Source organism: Pituophis catenifer, unplaced genomic scaffold (assembly GCF_029215685.1).
Source record: "Pituophis catenifer annectens isolate HBS135680 unplaced genomic scaffold, rPitCat1.0.hap2 SCAF_1, whole genome shotgun sequence".
Lineage (NCBI taxonomy): Eukaryota > Metazoa > Chordata > Lepidosauria > Squamata > Colubridae > Pituophis > Pituophis catenifer.
In genome coordinates, this window is record NW_027256881.1 from 306,205,619 (window position 1) to 306,224,631 (window position 19,013).

Consider the following 19,013-nt stretch of genomic DNA (forward strand, 5'->3'; position numbering starts at 1 on the left):
ACTAGCTGATTGGAAGGATGAGAATTGCAATCCCATTGTTTTAAAGAGGGTCTCCACACGGAATGCTGTTGTTGATGTGTACCCCACAGCCATTAGACGTGTACTGTCTATTCCATTTTGAGACCCACTTGCGTTCCCAAAACGTTTCCCTTTGTGTAAGCTTGAAGTATGACCCACAGAGGTACTTTTCAAGTCAGTGTGCAATTTTGGGGTGTTTTATAGGGGGAAAAATAGCAGCACATCAGCTGCAGCATCCTCTTCTCCTAACCTGAAAACTGCCAGCTGTGGCCTGAGGCACAGCAAACAGTTCCCCATCTGGCCATTTTTCTCCCACAAGAGCATGCAAGTTATCCTGTTATTCTAGGCTTCCCTTGCAGCCTCCTGGTAAGGCCCGCCCCACGTGGCAGAAAGGTTTACTATGCTGTGAGGCCAATTGTCTTTCGACGGCTGCTCTGAAAGCCGCCTTTTTTCCCCGTGCCCCAAAAGCAGAGGCGCGTATCGTGCCTCTTAACAGGACTCCGCAGGATGTTTAAATTCCGCCAAGCATCCGCAGCAATAATCCCGGAGGGCAGGGCGCGCGGGATTGTAGCGTGGCCGCTGCTATTACGCCCGTCCAACGGACGTCCGCGGAGAGCCCAAACTGTTGCAACTGGCCACTGAGTTGGCAGAGAGGAGTGAACTGAGGAAGGTTCGAGGCGACGTGGAGGGGCAGAGCTGCCTGCTGCAGTCCTGCTACTGTGAGCCCCAGTCCGGGGAGGAGAGTAAGAGAGAGAAAGAGAGAGAGAGAGAGAAAGGCGCTGCTCCGGCGGAGGGATACGCCGTTCCCTATAAAAAAGGCTCCGCGCAGCCTCACACCTACAGCATTTCTGGCAAAGGGAGGAGGAAGCGACGCTGTTCGCTGCTGATTGCCTTCTGCACCTTCGCCAGAGCACAGAGAGCCAACGCCGCCAACCGCAATGGTAGGTAGCTTGGATCTACCGCGAGAGGGATTTTTTTTTTTTTGGTCTGGTTGGTGTTCTTGGTCGGGTTTTGTTTTAAAGCACGGACGAGAAACATCTGGATTTTGTCGCTTGACTTCCTACAACCTGCTGTTGGATCTTTCGACTCTTGGCGGGAACCGAATAGCAACGCGTTTGCCCTTTCGCTACTTATGCCTTGCCAACTTCGGGGGTGGGGTGGAGGTGGGGGTATCCGCTTGGACTGCGCCCTAGGAGCGGAGGTAGAAGCGGGCCCTGCGCCTTGAGATCTGCTGGAAAGCGGATCCGCTCCTTTGCGTGGAAGGTGGGAATGGGGGAGTTCTTGAATGGGGCGAAGCGTTTACAGTCCTGGCCCAGCGGTTGTCCTTTTTTGCTTACAGTTTTCACTTGGGCTGTGGAGGAGGGCAGAAGATTTGCAGGCGAAGTTTAAGGCGGCCTTGCAAGTCGCCGTCCCGCGCCCGGGTCTCTTTCACTTGCTTTCCACGATCACGCTTCCTCCCCGGAGCAGCCGGCTGGGCTTTCTTGTGTGCGGAGAAAGTCGCGACCGCTTGCCGGAAACTGGCGCTCTTGTTGGCGTTCGCTTGCAAGGAGTACAAGCCGGTTTCCTCCCAGTTAGCGCCCAAGGCTGGGTGGGGATGCTTCAGAGTTCAGCGATCGCCTGGGCTGGGAAAGTAGCGGATCCGCCTGTTCTCGGACAGGGGGCGATGTTTGCCTGGAGAACCGGGCGATCCGTTTGCTTGGCACGGCGGCGGCCGCAGCAGCTCCCGATTTTGTTTTTATTTGCAAGGACTTTGGGGCAAAATGTGTCGGGAGACGGGATGGCAATTGCGCGGGAGGAGCGCCCTGGTTCTCCTCTCCACATCCCCACGTCATAGGGGCGAGGTAGTAACTGGGGCCGCGCCTTGCCTGTAGTCAGAGGTGCTGCGTGCGCTTCTCCGGAGCTGAGATTTCCTGTGTTGTAGCTGGGGAGCGGCCTTTCGCCCCCTCCGCAAAACGAGAGGGCTAAGATTAAGCCTAGATGCTCCCCTAAAGAATAAAGACAGGGTATCTTCGGCAGGAATGAGCGGAGGCTGAGGAAAATGGATCAGGCCTTCATTGGGCACAAGACCACATTAAAATGAATTTATTCTATATTTTGGCGGATGCCGTTTGGATTATTTAGCTGGGTAGACATTCAGAAAGTGGTGGGGTTGTTTTCTGGGAGTAGGTTTCCCCTTCCCTGTGCCTTCCAGATGTGCTTGGCTGATGACTGGGGTTGACAGGGACTACCCTGAGACATACCTCTGGAAAGTTCCTGGTTAGAACCATATGGGAGCTCAACATATGGCATTGATATGGCTGCAGATGGAGCAGAACCCTGCCCTGTGAAAATGCAATGTAAAGAGCCATAATTTTGATGTTATTAAAAAAAATTGATGATGATTGCATGTGCCTTTTTTTTTTTCCTGGTGGAGATAGGATGAGGAAAGTAGATGACCAGGCTGGCTGAAGGAGATGGCATTCAGGGTTAGGAGGATGGCAGGGGAAGGGTGATGGAAACTATCACAGTTTCTACACCAGCTGCACTGCGTAGGGGGAGGGAGAACCTCTGCGACTATTGCACTATTTCCCCACCCCCAAAAAAATAATTTTCCAAAACCCTCAAATGCAGCAATTGCAAAAAAAACCCAAACCACCTTTGAAGGTTGGATTACATCATGTCTCCTCCTCTTCTTCCTCTTGAGCCTCCACCCTACTAATCCCCAGAGGTGGGAAGCTAGGAGAGGATAAAAATCCATGCTGTTTACAGTAGCAACTGGAAATTATTTCCTAGAAGCCCTGAACAAAAATCTTAAAAGCTCACTAATACACTGTATGTGAGTTTGTTTGTACAAGAGGGCTTATTTGAGTGATTTTTGGAATGGAGAGTGAAAAAGATCTGTTTATAAAGCAATCTCAATCTATTAAATCTACTAAAATTGACACTATAGCTGTCTGGTGTACCAAAAAGTATGGATCACAATTGGGCTGTTGGACAAGGTCACATTTTGTGCATTAGGCAGTCAGGGGAAGCCTTTCCAACCAGGATTTTTTTTCCCCATAGTGGAGCCCTCCAAATGTGTTGGACAATGTTGTGATCTGACCCATTTGGAAGTCATTCAATTAGGGAAGGCTGCTTAGTGCAGGTGCATTGTAGAAACTGACCCTTATGTTTCATTTTCTCCTAATGTGCAGTTAGATTTTACTAGTCAGACATCTCCCAAGAGCATTTTAGTTGATGATGATCTTTGGTCTTCATTCAGGATTTTATTATTATTTTAGCTAGAATTGCTGTGTAATTGTGAAATGCATGATATCTTGAGAAAAGGGATGAAATCTCAGCTTTCATTTCCTATAGTAGAAAGGAAAAGCCCAGGTGTGTCTCCTTTTGCCGCTGGGAGGGGTTACATCATCGGATCTGACTCCCCTTCGCACAACCCTGTATGGGCGGGGTGGCTGATTAATACCATGTTAGCTACTTTCATCAGGTAGCCAAAGTAAGGCATATTTGTTCTTGTTGCCTAAAATACCAAGCTAGATGTTATTATATATTATGTGAAAAAAAATGTATAAGATCAAAACTTGAATGTATAAAACCTGGATTCTTATCCTTCAAATCACAGACAGAGGGCTTCATACGCTCTAGTTCTGTTGATTTGCATTCTTCGTTTTATTGAGGTGTGGTCCAGTTTCCTGCTCTGCATTGCTCTGATATGTTATGTAAATCACTATGCCAACTTGCCTCACCGAAAGGACATCCAGCAACTGGATTCTGGGAAGACAGGGTTGCTCATTAGGTGTGTACAAATCCTGCAACTTTTTTTTTTTTAATGAGAAGCTTACTTTGGGATGTCCTTTAATCGCTGGCAAGCCACTGCATTGTGAAGTCAGTTATGCTTGCCAACAGGATTTCAAACTGCAGAGGATTTTGACGCATTTGTTGATCTTCAAATTTCATAGTAAACTTCCAGACACATCTTCATATCCACCCATCTTGCATATTTAACAGGAAATCAGTATTTGGATATGACTCTTGCAGCATCAAATAGCTATGTAGAACAAAGCTTTAGAGGAGACATTCAATACTTGGATAAGAGTATAATTTTTCCAAATTCAGCAACCTTTTAAAGAAAATCTGTAATTTCATCGGCAGGTTTAAAATATATGTTTGCATCTTTCTCACTAAGCTATTAAATATTGATTAGGCTAATTAATTATTTTTAAAGCATTTATGTAGCCACACATCTTATAACCCAACTCTACATAAATAACTGACTATATAAATGTTTTAAATAAATCATAATCTCTTTGCGCTGACAGTGTCATACAGAGCAGAATACCATTTTTCCTTGTCAGATATTACAGAGTGGGACTATTGATTAGGACAGTTACTAAAGCTTGAAAGCAATGCTTTATTTTTGCAAAACTAATAGATCAGCAAGTTCCAATGATTGCCTTGACAAAAAAATAAGATTATCAGATGTTTTTTTTTTAAAAAAAATTAAAAGCATTTAGTGCTAAATACATCATATCAAGGTGTGTAGTTCTTGAAGAGAAATTACCTAAATAGTTAGGTCCTTATTTTGCAGGCTTGTTTTTATTACCCGTTGCTTAGTGGTAGGATCAGTAATCTCATGGCTGTCATGAAAACCTGATGCAAAATGCATTTGGAAGGGGGGAGGGTCTGTTTCTTGATCATCAGAGTAATAAAGAAGGCTCTCCAGCTTTCTGGGTATTTCATATTCTTTCCCCCCATGCTGTCTCAGTTCTGTTTGCACGATCCACTGAAGAGAAGAATGGTTTATTACCAATTGCTCTTGGATGTGCCAAGCATTAATATAATGTTATGTCATCTTGCCTCTGAATTGCTGCTGCATTGTGTGCTTTGACATAGCTACAGGTAAACAATGTTCTGAAATACTTTTCTATTCTTTACATAGGCCGATCAGCTGACCGAAGAACAGATTGCTGGTGAGTATTCTAATTGGAGGGAGATGGTTTCTGTTGGCCTAGCAACTTATTGTGAATACAAAAATATTGCAGAACATTCTTGGTGGCTGCCATCGCTTGGCTATTTCTCAAGATTTTACATTCCTGTTGGTGTGGATTGATCTTAAAAAGACAAGAAAACATCACATTAAATTGTTTTTCGTTCAGCAAGTTAAATATGTTCCTGAAAACATATATGTTTGTATTCGTTTCTATCTAGATAACTCGTTACCATAGGAATTGAAACCTACCGGCTGGTTATGCAACCCACATCCTTTTTTGCGTACACAGTTATAGCTGTATAAATATAACGAATGTAACTATAAAATGGATATGGTCTTTTGATTTCCTCTGTACGTTTGCTTAGGTACCAATCAAGACCACTTATTTCAACATTAAAGATCTGAAGCTTTCTGATGCATTGGATGGTAGTTACTGTGCAAAGCACTGTTTCTCATGAAATTGACAATGTTTATTTATAGCTTTGTATCAAGGCATATTTATCTCAGAATAAAAGAGTGCTGAGAGTGCTGAAAGCTAAAAAGTAGTTGGGATTTTTCAGAGAAAATAATGGCTCTTGCCAAATTTAAACAAAGTGCTGCCTTTTTTCCCCTTCCCTTCTGTTACTTTTTGGTTTCTGCTTGGTTTGCCGAAAGTTGTGGCTAAATATACCGAAGGGAAAAAGTAGTATAGAATAATTTGGGAACTTTAGACAATTGCATTGGCTAGGTCAAGAGTGGGCTGAAAAGTCCTGAGTAGTCGTTCCCTCTTTTTGTGATTTTTCTGTCCTCTCATCCTCTAAAGCAGAAGTGTGCAAAATTCAGCTGTGAAATAGAAAAGATACTTCACATACAGCATGAGTGTGTCACCTGGCTTGAGATGGTTGAGTTAAGGACCAGGCAAGAGAGCACTGACTTGTGCTCCTTAGCGCTTATTTTCTTGGCACAACTTCTTTAAGGAGCTGCCAACCAGTATAATGAGCTTATGTTGGACCTGAACCATTTGGGGATCTGAATACTGCACACCTTGCATTCAGAGCTTTGTGCCTGATTGCATTTCTCCCTGTGAGTGTTATGCTTATAGTAATGCTGCAGGTGCAGCATCATGATTAAGAGTCTGAGATATGAATCAAGAAATCCCTAATTCAAACCTTACTTCTGTTGCAAGTAATCTCTCTCTTTTACATTTTTGCCAATCTTGGAAGTATTTTTTCCAAAGAAATCTCTCTCACACACACACATATAAATTGTGTGATTTGCATGATGACATCACCCCCGCCATCATGTCACTGGATCAGTGACGGAATTACTGTTCAAGTATATCTGTAGGGCATCAAACTGAGGAAGCTTGATGTATTATGGTATTATTGTGTATTCAGGATGGGATAATAGTTAACCTTTCAGGGTTAAGAGATCTCAAGTGGGAATGAATCCTTAAGAACATCACCACTTGGTTGAATCAAAGCATAAGTCTATGGCATGCAGAATTCTTTACTCATGTTCTGTTTCTGGGATTCGTGCAATCTAGATTAGGATCCTGTTTTTCACATTGAAACCGTGTCCTCAGAAAATCAACAAGCAGGACATGAATTTTGTAAGTCCTTGGACTTACGTTTGAGAGACTTAACTGCATCCAGACCTGGAGCTAAGAAATAGCTGTCATGGTAGTCTCCATGAATTTGCCTATTCTCTTTAAAGAGATCTACAATGACATCATACTGAAGCTAATTAGGTGTTCTGTGAAATACTTTTATTTAGCTTCCCTGGATGACATGTTTTAAGTGCAGTGAGAGAAGAAGATGCTATGCAACTGTAAATGTTGTATACAATGTAAAGGCTTTAAAAAAAATCTATGTGTGCAGTGTCTAAGAGGAAACTATTTTATACTCATTTGTTCTTTCCTTCAAAAAAGAAAAACAAGGTTTCTTTTGCAGCTAATGAGCTTATAATCATTATGAATGCAATATATTATGAATATAATTATCTGTTTATGTATCAGTAATGTCATAGCTATCTTCACCATATCGCACTGCTACCCAATCCCAGACTTCAAGTTTTTTTAGGACATGGGATTTTGGATTCTTGTGATGTACGTTAGGATGAGAAAAGGAGACTGGTTCCATATATGCTATATGTGGGATTTTGAACCCTACTTTCCATATTTCATATCCAAAAATGTGTCCTGATGTTATGGAAATGGATGCTTTATACACGGTTTGGATTATTCTTTGTTGACTCAGTACAATGGTCATTGTAGGCCAAAATAACTTTTGGGTCTCAGGATGCTGCTCTTGTCTAGCTATTCTATACTAACTTTCTTCTTGGATCTTCCCCAATTTGCATCCATAGAATTACTGCACTTTTACTGATGAGCATTTTACTAAGTAAGTTTTAGTCCTTGACTTATGATCACAATTGAGCCCAAACTTTATGTTGCTAAGTGAGACTGTTGTGAATTTTGCTCCATTTTATGACCTTTCTTGCCACAGTTGTTAAGTGAATCACTATAGCTGTTAAATTAGTAACACAAATGCAAAATACATTTGCAAAAAGATGGAACATGTCCTTAATTTGTTCACTGTGGCATCGTTCACTGGAGAGAAGATTTATTCACACATAGTGCTATCTGGTTGCTGAGTGCTGATGATTTTTTTCTTCCCTGTCCTCAGAGTTCAAGGAAGCCTTCTCTTTATTTGACAAAGATGGTGATGGCACCATCACAACCAAAGAGCTGGGGACTGTCATGAGGTCGCTGGGTCAAAACCCTACAGAAGCAGAATTGCAAGACATGATTAATGAAGTGGATGCTGATGGTAAGCATATGAAGGAATGAACCAGCTATCATTCATACATGAACATAATTCAGTTTCTTCAAACTCATAACTCAGTGTTGGTAAAAGTTCTAAATTACAGAATATGAAGGTTTGTGGCAGCTAATTACAACTGGGCTTTATACTCCTAATAAAATCTGCCATGTATTAGTGACAGCTATGATTGTGTCTGTATCAGGGCAATCTAAATAAAACAGCACATGAAGATACAGCCTATCTGCTAAGAATATTATTTATTCCAGTCCTTGGCATAGCTGCTGTCACTCACATATTAATTAAATACATTATGTGTAGCCTGGGACTAATGCCAGATAAAGCCTTTTGTTGCAGATCTTAACAGGCAAACAAGTTTGTAATGGGAGAGAAAGTATTTTAGGTAAGTAGGACCTAAGCCATTTAGGATTGTAAAGGTTAATATCAAAACTTTAAGCTCTGTCCCATAAGCAATTTATAATCAGAGCAGATCTTTTAGTACAGACATCACATGACCGCTGTTAGTGACAATCTGTCAGCTGCATTTTGCATTGCAGTTTCCACTCTTTTCAACAGTAGCTCCTTATGATGAGTGTTACAGCAAACAAAATGGAATGCAACCAAGGCAAACCATTGCCAAATACAACTACCTCAAGAAAGGTCACAGCACACACAGTAGGAATAAATGGAACCCAGCTTTCAAGGTTATTGACTTCTGTGGATTGGATGGTAAAGAGCAGCATCATGAGAAAATTTCCTCCGTATACTGTTGGCGTCTGATTATTGTCCCCAGCAGTTTTCTATAAATGTTGAGACAGATTATAACTCTATGGGACATTATAGATAAGAAGCCAGATGGTGAATCCACACAGAGTCAAACTGGAAGGATCAAAGCTGCTGTGAAGTGGTGTTTGTTCCCAAGGTTCAATCCTATCAGATGATCCCAAAGGTAATCATGGTTAATGGTATCAAAACTTTCCCAGAAGCCCAAGAGAAGGAGTAAAGCTAATTCCATCACATCTGGTTTTGGCAGAGACCCTTGCCAATGTAATCCCATGATTAAAATGGCTCCCAATGATTAGCATAATTCATTTGTGTCTGGAATCGTAAGGTCTTCTCAGTTAACTTTCCTAGAAATGGAATTATTGTTTATATTGCACAGATTGCCAATGCCAAGGGAAAGGAGGGTCTTCTTTGCATGGACTTCTTCCCTTCTTTATGCAATTAAGATACATCCTTCCCTCAGTGACACATAGATTACTTCTCTTTACCATCATGTCAGTCCTGTCTTAATCAGTCAAGAAAGGAAATAATTAAATTATTGGCTGGTAATCCTCATCTCTCCATAAAGCTAGTCCCAAAATTCCAAGTAATGGGACAAGCTGTTGCTAAATTTGTTTCCCTATGATTTGTCCAAGTGTGTTTGTTTGTTTGTTTGTTTGTTTGTTTGTTTGTTTGTTTATTAAATTTATTTGCCACTAGTGGCAATATTATAAACTATGGTAAAAAGATTGGGTGGGAGGGAACAAGGTGTGCAGGGAGTGAGGTGGAATCTGCTGTTAGTCCATCAACCACCTCCAGGTGACAAGTCTCCATTGGGACTCCAAGCCAACTGATAGAGCCAGAATTTCAGATCCTTGTGGAAGGTCAGGAGCAGATCTCACCCTGGAGAGTAAGATGTTCCAAAGAGTAGGAGCCTTAGCAGAGAAGGCTCTTCTCCTGTATCCTGCCAGCCGAAATTTCTTGACTGATGGGATCCGCAGTATACCTCCTCTCCTAATGCAAGTGGGGTGAGCCCATTCCATTGGGATGAGATGGTTCCTCAGGTAACCTGGACCCGTGCCACATAGGGCTTTATAGGTAATAACCAGCACCTTGAATTGCATCTGGAAGCAGGCCAGCAGCCAGTGCAGCTTGCATAACAGTGGTGTTGGAGCACAGCTGATCAACTTAGCCCATCAATTCTGGCTGTGCATCTCCAACATATTGTTGAAGAATATGTCACTTGTACAAATAAAGCAAGGCTGGCCTCTTATGTGGATGGAGTGATGGCAGAGAAGTAAGCATTCTTTAATACTTCTCTAGCTGTTGCATAATCTTCAAGTAGTGCTCAATTCCTGTTCAATTCCTGTCCACTTGTGTTCCATTTGTCATTTGCTTCATTATTTTCATATTCTTTGCTGGAACTGGTATGGTCTTGCTGTGTGAGAGAAAAGAGTGGCCATTATTCAGCCCATCTCTAAATTCCATAGATTAGACCGAGCACTGACATAATAGCTGATAAGTAAAATGGGAAATTTCCTAAACACATTATGGTAAATATCCAAATGCATTGGGTGCCTGAATTGGATTGCTTTAACTAAGATTTCCATCGTCTGCCAGTCTCACTAGAAGGTGATCTGACCATGCCAGTTGAGTTACCATAATTTCCCCAACTTCAAATCACTAGCTCCACTCAAGCAGAAAACCACACCTAATATATGTCCTGAACAAAATGCCTAGAGTAAACCAATGCCTTGCCAGAGGTCAGAACAGCTAGCTCAGGAAGAGAGACTATTGGGTTGCAGGATAGACAATATGCTAATAGTATCCCTATCTCCAAATGCAGTAGAATGCACTCAGATTTGGCAGACTGTCAAATGGAGTCAGTGAAATAGAAACCTTATAGGCAACAGTTTATCTATCTTCTTACCTTCTAGTTTTAGCCTGTGGGCTATGGAGTAGCTTGGCGAGAGATAGACTCCGCTTTCTCTACCATGTCCTTGTGATAGATTCCAAATCTAAATTAAATCCGGGATTGAATTCTGAGTAAAAAATATTTTAATGGCATATAAATTTGATTTATATGCCGCCTTTCTCCGGAGACTCAGGGCGGCTTACAATGCGTTAAGCAATTTGCAGTGCAACTTTTTTTTTTTTTTTGCCACACAACTTTCTAGATGAAGAGATCTTATCTCCCTGGAGTTTATTATAATCTCCCTAGTGATTATAATATGACTTGCCATTGCTTTCTTGGGTGTTTTTCAACTTCCAGTCTAGGCTGGGATTTCCTGATTTCGTGTTATTACTAATAGTTTGACCCTTCTTAGCATTTTCAAAGTCAGCCAAAATTGGCTAAATCCTACTACGTGCTGTGAAATAATCGTGTATTGGAGCTATGTATTTCAGGTCAAATTACAAATTGCCTAGCTGCAAATTTTTTATCATGCATCTTCATGGCATCAATCCTAATCAGGATGGGACCCTAGTATAGGCATGGTTGGAGAAACTTAACATACAAAATATTTCTGACTGCCAAAGAAAAATTATTTGCATTGCTTAAAATGTTTGAGTGGCTTGTTGAGAGAGACACTTAAAAAGAAATAGATGGGCTAGAACAATATCTAAATTTGAATTGGCTGCACTATATGTAAATAAAACTGGGTGTGATTAATATGATAACTGTTCACTGATTTGTTTAACCATTTTTACCTTTTATGTGTTAATATTTGAGTTCTCTGGGTACTGTTCCTTAGAGTATGGGGGGAACAGGAGAATATTTGTAGCTCACAGTTGAAATGAGGGATCCTTCGTGCTCTCTGAGCTTGGTTTTCTTGCAGATTACCCAATCTAGGTAATATCATCAGTGCTCATTGGGGATCAAATATTTCTTCAAAGTTAAAAAATTGTCTCTAGAGCAGAGCATGTAGAATCAAAGCCCAATCATGCTCCTGCATATCCTCTTGTGATACAAATGAGTTCAAAATAAGAGCTTGAGTACTTTGAACGTTATAAAAAGACAGCTTGATCAGAGGTGTTCCCGATTTTTGAAATAAATTTCTAAATAAATTTATTTAGAAAATAAATTTTCTAAATAAATTTAGAAATAAATTTCTAATCTGCAAAGAATAGCTAACATTTTCTTACAACTATTTATATCATCCTGTCTTGTCTACAAAATAATTTCTAGTCCAGTAATCTAGTGGAAGAGATTCAGAGCATTACTACGCTGTTGTCTTCCAGACAGGATATAATTCACTGCCATATCTCTCCACCAATATGCTGTGTAGAAATGGAAGGCATCAAATTTGAGAAAGCTTACAATTGTATATCATGTGTTAAAGACACGAGAACCAATTTTTAATAAAATAACTGTCTGCTTATAATTGGTTAATTTGTCTTATACCCAGGAGTGAAATGCTTCGGGTTCAGACCGGATCGCCCAATCTGGTAGTTTCGGAGGTGTTTGGCGGGTGTTTCGGAGAACCGGTAGCAAAAATACCTGCCCCCCCCAATGCCCAGCTGAGCCGCACGCTCATCAGAGGCTGTTTTTTTTACTTTTAAAAGCATTTTTTCTACAACCTCCTCGGCCGAAAAAATGCTTTTAAAAGTTTAAAAAAAAAAAAAAAAGGTTGGCCAGGCCCACCCAGTCATATTACACACCAAGCCACGCCCACAGAACTGGTAGTAACAAATTTTACATTTCACCACTGCTTATACCTACAAATATAGAACAGTGCTTAAGAAAAGCCTTCATTGGGGCCAATTGTACAATATCTCTTCCAAAATAAACCACACACCCTTGAGAATTTTGAAGATCTGTTCCTCAGATTGTTTGTAGAATCTGAGTATTGAATGTAAGGAATAGATCAAGTGCTGAACAAGACATCATAATGTTGACCTTCCAGTCACCTGCAGTCCTGTCGTTCCCAAGATTAGCAGTCAGATTTTTAGTTCCTTTGAAAATTAGTCTGGTATTTAAAGAGAAGAGAATGACTGTGAAATTATAAATTAGCATTAAAACTAGAGAGAGAATCTGGATTATGTAAAAACTAAGAATTTCCAGTTCATAGTTGAGCAGGTAGTAGAGGAGAATAAATTTCATTTCTGTCTTTCCCAAATCCTGAAATTTCCACTTGCAATGGCCTTTGATTTGGAGAGCACAAATTTGGGGTCAGTTACGTGATGTTTTCAAAGCAATTCAGGAGTTCAGGGAGTTGAACTGATTGACATCTGCTAAGAAATTGCATCTTTTATATCTAAAATCTTTGGTGGTATAAAGGGACTCTCCTATGGCAAAAAAAAAGGTTTTTATTTTTAAAAAACTGATAGCATGCATATGATGTTATAACTTGGCTAAGAACCCAAATGATTTCCAGTGAATGTCAAATGCAACAAGGAGTATGGATCTAAAAGTGAATATATCCAAGAGTAGTGATGTTTGATAGGGAAAATGGAGAGTGATTCTAAATTATACATACATGGTGAAGAACTGGAACAAACAGATTAAACTGTGTCCCTTAGCAGAATGAATTATATAATTTTAAGATATGTAAATCTGGTAGAAAGGCAGTGAATAGAATGAATGTTAAACATCAGTGAGGCTTAGGCATGTCAAGAAAAACATAAAAGTATGTTGAAGGCAATAGGAATAGCACATCTTTGATAAAATGAGGTAGGTCAAGAAAAAAATAAGTGAATGAAGATATTGAAAACTGAACAATATGAAAGAACTTCATTGAGGTATTTGACTAGAAAGAATATATGAGAATTCAGTAACAGAACAAATTTTAACTAAAGAGGAATGGATTAAGAGGAAGAAGACAGAACAAGTTCTGTTTTTATAGAGTTGAAAATACAATTGGACATATTTTTTCCTTTCTATGTCTTTTTTTGACAGGCAATGGCACCATTGATTTCCCAGAATTCTTGACCATGATGGCTAGAAAAATGAAGGACACGGACAGTGAGGAAGAAATTCGTGAGGCATTCAGAGTTTTTGATAAGGTATGATTTTAAGGTTAACTGTGGGGTGGGTGCTAGTGTTACAGTTTTCTTGGAATTGTTCTTTGTTGCTAAAAGCCGATGTCCTCCTAGTAAAGTCCAGTGAGTCTTGTAATTTGCAATTCACAATCAAACTTCTAACTGGTTGCTTTGTTTGACTTATCTTCCTAGCAAAACTATTTGGAAGGGAAACATAATATGAGAACTGTAATGTATTTTGTATGGAAACAATTGATTTTTTGCAAACGCATCCTTGAAATCTTGAATGAGGACTCTTCCACAGTATACTGTTTACTGGTTGCATATCTTTAAAAATATGTCCAGTGAAAACAAGTAGTGTATAAGATGCCTTTAACAAAAAGCCAGAATTGCCCAAATTGTATTGAGTGTGCTTGTGGCAAACAATTTAGTATATTGCATTGTAATGTATAATTGAAATGGCTCTGATTAAGAAAGTTCTTTGTTGTTTGGGGAAGCAAATAGCAATCCTGATTTGGCTTGCCATCCTGGTGTCTGTTTCACTGTAGGAGAAAATTATTTGGATTCTCTGGGAACATTATGACTAAGTGAAAAATTAAGATCAGGTCTTTTTGTTTCTAATTATAATGCCTTGGTAAGGCCACACTTGGAATATTGCATCCAGTTTTGGTCACCACAATGTAAAAAGATGTTGAAACTCTAGAAAGAGCGCAGAGAAGAGCAACGAAGATGATTAAGGGATGTGGAGGTTAAAACATATTAAGAATGGTTGCTGGAATTGGATATGTCTAATTAAATGAAAAGAAGGACTAGGGGTGACATGATAGCAGTGTTCCAATATCTTAGGGGTTGCCACAAAGAAGAGGGAATCAGACTACTCTCCAGAGTACCTGAAGGCAGTACAAGAAGCAATGGATGGAAACAATCAAGGAGAGAAGCAATCTAGAATTAAGGAGAAATTTCCTGACAGAACAATTAATCAATTGACTTCAGAAGTTGTGGATGCTCCAGCACTGGAATTTTTTAAGAAGAGATTGGACAACCATTTGTCTGAAATGGTATAGGATTTCTTGCCTGAGCAGGGGTTTGGACTAGAAGACATCCAAACTCCCTTCCAATTCTGTTACTCTATTCTATTCCTTACAGAGTTGATGTATCTGTCACAATCAGAGTTGCTCGGGTTTGGCTAATGAGTCTTTTCTCTTTGTTTGTGTTCAGTAAGGTCAAAACTTGAACGGTCTATTTTTTATCCCATCTTCACCTCCTAAATGAAGAATTGTATCTTTCATAGAGTCTAAAGCATGTTTTATTTTAGCACGTAAGCTCTAAATTGTACTCTTCCAAGAGAAGAGGTGGCTTGGATCAGATGTCATCATCTCAGGTCAATAAGCTGGTCATTCCAATCAGGAGCCTGCCAGATATGTTGGGTCTGCAAATTCAAAAATTCCTAGGCAATAAAACTTTCTGGGAGCTGCATTTCTGACATTCCTGAGAATGTTAGGTTGAGAATAGTTGCAAGAAATCCTGTCTTATTAGACCTTTAGAAACAAATACCCAAATTTCCTATAAAATGTAAACTAAGAAGTGGTTAACAACTTTGAAAGAAGCATTCTGAACCAGCCCAATAACTTAAAATTCACTCTTACATTGATTTCTCAGCACATAGATCTCTGGGTTATTTGGTACTGTTAGGATATTTGTATGATATAGGTTTCTGTTTTTTAAAAAAACATTTTTGTTTGTATTTTTCCCACGGGAGGGAATTTCTTGCTGTTCTCTAGAGGACTTCAAAGTCATTGGAGATAATCTAGGCATTCAGATATATGCTGTTGGTAGAGTTAGAGAAACTTCTCACTGTATTGAGAAGAAAGACACTGTTCTCATATATTTAGATTCTGATAATTTGTTTTTTCTGATGGGACACTCAATAACTTTATTGGCATTTTTAAGTGATTTCATATTAGAAACGTTCTTCATGGTATAAGAAATAAACCAATAGAATGAAACAAGATTGGAACATTGATTCTAAATCTAATTACAAAGCTTTTAAGATGGCAAAATAAATAGTTTGAGGACTTGGATTTGAATTAAACCTTAATTCTTCTGCTGCTTACAATGTTTGCCTAACAGTAACATTTTACATAATACTAAAAGATTATTGTTCTTCTGGTAATCCTACATTTCTGAGAGATTTAGGATATGTTTTTTGCACATTTCCCTAAGACTAATACAATTAAATTCTGGACAATATATATAGGATAAAGTTAATAAAAACATAGAACATAGAAAGGAGCCATATTACAGGTTTAGCCCAGAGTTAGCTATTGCTGCAGCACCTTTCTAAGATCTCAAATGTTAGTTTTCCTATTAGTTGTTCCCTGATCTTTGGGCTGGAGATACCAGAGATTGAATTTACAGACTTCTATAATCAAAACATATACTTGATTAATAGAAATACTGTCCTGTTATCCCTCCAGGTTCTTTCATTTCCAAAATTTTTGCCATGTTTAGTTGTATTGTAAAGTTTATTCTGGAATCTTATATTTCTCTCAATTTTGTTCTCTCTCCCCTTCCCCCCCTCCCCCCCCCCCCGGCCAGGATGGCAATGGTTACATCAGTGCAGCAGAATTACGTCATGTTATGACAAACTTAGGAGAAAAGTTAACAGATGAAGAAGTAGATGAAATGATCAGAGAAGCAGATATTGACGGAGATGGACAAGTTAACTATGAAGGTATAATGTGGATTCCTATAACTATAGAATTTTGCAAGAGCAGAAATTACAGTGAGGTCTTAGAAGTTGTGGATTGTTAATCTTGTACATCTTAGAATATAGTGAGGTAAGGAATTTCTGCATTACAGGTTGTTTAATTTCTGAAAAAGCTAAAAATATGTTCCTTTGTTTCTTTCAGAATTCGTACAGATGATGACTGCAAAATGAAGAGATCTCCTTTCACCTTTTTTTTCCTCTAGAAGAATCAAATTGAATCTTTTACTTACCTCTTGCAAAAAAAATGTTCATTTATTCATTCTGTTTCTGTATAGCAAAACTGAATGCTGAAATACCTTCTGTCCACAAACTGCATGTAATGGTTGGTGGTCCTGTTCCCCAAAAAATCAAGTTAGCCATCAGTTTTTTTTCCAATATAAATAATTGTACTGCCTTTTAAAAATAAGAAAGCACTTAGTGAACTCCTCAAAAAGTTCCATTTGCTAATAACTATTACTCTGTTTGGGCTGGCCAGTTTTTCATGCATGCAGCTTGACAATTGAGCACAGTCAGACATTTGTATTAAAACAATTTTAAAAAGGAGAAAAACCTTAAAGGGAAAAAAAGCCTAATTACTCTTTTGTCAAAAAGTGGGTTCTGGCTGAATCTGTAGTTATAAAATTGTCAAAGCTGGTTACTTTCAAAATTGTTTTATACCTCAGGTGGTATGCAGCAAAGTGGCTGAGGACTGGAAAAAGTTTAGAGGCACCCCCCCCCCCCATTCCCCATCCGAGGTGGAGAAGGCTCACCAATATGTAGCTGTAGTTTGTTTCCAAAAGCAAATTGGTGGCATTTCTGTGTTAACTACATTGATTTTAAAATTGTCTGCATTGCACTATTGTGGAACGGATGTTGGGCCATTACCGTTCTAAAAAGTTTTAACAAAATCTTTACCAAAGGGCAGGAGCACCTTTGGGTACATGCTCCTTCTCTCTCTCTCTCTCTCTCTCTCTCTCTCTCTCTCTCTCTCTCTCTCTCTCTCTCTCTCTCTCTCTCCCTCCCTCCCTCCCTCCCTCCCTCCTTCCCTCCCTCCCCTCCTCTTTCCCTCTCTCCCTCCCTCTCTGTTTCTCTCCTTCTCTCTCTTTCTTTCTCTTTCTCTCTCTCTTGCAGTTTTAAAATTTTCTGTACCGAGACTTGGAGCTGGCAGAGGAGCCTGTGGACTTCAGCACAACTATCAACATCGATGTTCAAGATAGTACAGTTATGTCCATTCCAAGTTGTAAATGCTAGTCTTTTTTCCAATAAAAGACCATTAACTTAAAGGTGGTGTTACATGCTTTGTAAAAGCCGAAAAAGATTTATCTCTATACAATTTGAGAGATTAAACCAAAAAGGGAAAAAAAAAAAAGAAAAAAAAAGGTAAGGCGGCAGTACAAAAGAAAAATGTGTTCTGTGAATGACTTGCTGCTAAATTATAATGCACATGTATGCAATAACTTAACCTGTTTAATGTTTCTTCAAGATGGCAAGAACTGACCTCTTGTAACCCAAGACCTTTGCTATAAATAAATGAACTTGTGCTTGCCTTTCATCTTTATGACAATCTTAATTCGCTGGCTTGTTTGATTCTGACTCATCCGGAGTCTGTAGGGAAGTGGCACCATTTTTTTATTCCTGGTTTATGGTAGCTGTAATGCTAGAACTGACATTTATTAGTCTCTAGTCTAGTGAGGAGCTGCATATCGGCAAGATATCTAACTTTGTTGCTAAATTTTTCCTTCCTTTTTAATAAAGTAGGGGTCCAATGAAAGAGTCCTAGAGTCAAGTACACATTCAAATGAAAGTTTTAAGCGTTCAGGTTCAGCTTTGGTCCATATATTGCTTTATAAGGCAGAGTCCTAAATATATATCCTTTAACAGCTCATAATGGCTTCATTCATGCAGAAGCATAGACTACAATAAGGGTTTCAAATTCTGCAACTAAGCTTTGTTCAAAAAAGGCTTAGCTCTTTGTGTTAGAAGATAGGGAACCAAAGGTTTTGGAGCTTGTTTGCTAACGTTTCTTTAGTGCGTACATTGGCAATTGGCTGTTCTCCAGAGATTTTGGACTTAATTCTCAATAACACCAACAATTGCAGAGAATTACAAGGGTTGTTCAAAATATGGAAGGCACGACTCATCTATCTGCAGCAAAATACAGTAATGTGAATAAGGAATATGTATGGAACTATGAAACCACTTGGATTAAGAGTGAGAAGAATCTTTAGAATAAAAAAAAAATACCATTTTGTTTTGAAAGTTCTGTAACTGATATTTCAAAAAGTATTTAAAAGAAAATCCATACATCTCAGCTGGAAATTCCGTGCCATTATTTGATCAGACAACCCAAAGAAATGAGATCAAACGATGAAAAATAATAGCTTGCTGTAGTGGACAAGTATCTGAATGCTTGTGTGTTTGCAAATGAGCACTCTGTAGTGCAATTTTTCTGCTTCTATGGATTTTTACAGAAGGTCAAGATAGCATCAAGGTTTAATCAAGCTGTGTTTGCCATGCTGCTGTATTTGCATTTTTAAAAAAAAAATTGCAAAAGCATCTGAGAAACAAAATCCAACTGGAATACAATTTTTCAGTTTCTATCTTCAGCTAGAGGAAAAGGCACTACAGAAACAGGGTTTAGGAAGATAGATTATTGGACTTGTTCTTTATTGTCAGATTGAAAATGAAACTACAGGGGGAAAAAAACCAAGGGAGCAAATTTTCTTAATTATAA

General features: G+C 39.2%; 1 protein-coding gene across 1 annotated transcript; it reads left to right on the forward strand.

Moving 5' to 3' along the window:
- Nucleotides 1-841: 841 nt before the first annotated feature.
- Nucleotides 842-17,562, forward strand: CALM1 (calmodulin 1). The gene is made up of 6 exons (XM_070941264.1): nt 842-959; nt 4,937-4,967; nt 7,654-7,797; nt 13,448-13,554; nt 16,129-16,264; nt 16,443-17,562. The coding sequence occupies exons 1-6, from the start codon at nt 957-959 to the stop codon at nt 16,469-16,471; spliced, it is 450 nt and encodes a 149-aa protein (XP_070797365.1). The 5' UTR covers nt 842-956; the 3' UTR covers nt 16,472-17,562.
- Nucleotides 17,563-19,013: the final 1,451 nt, after the last annotated feature.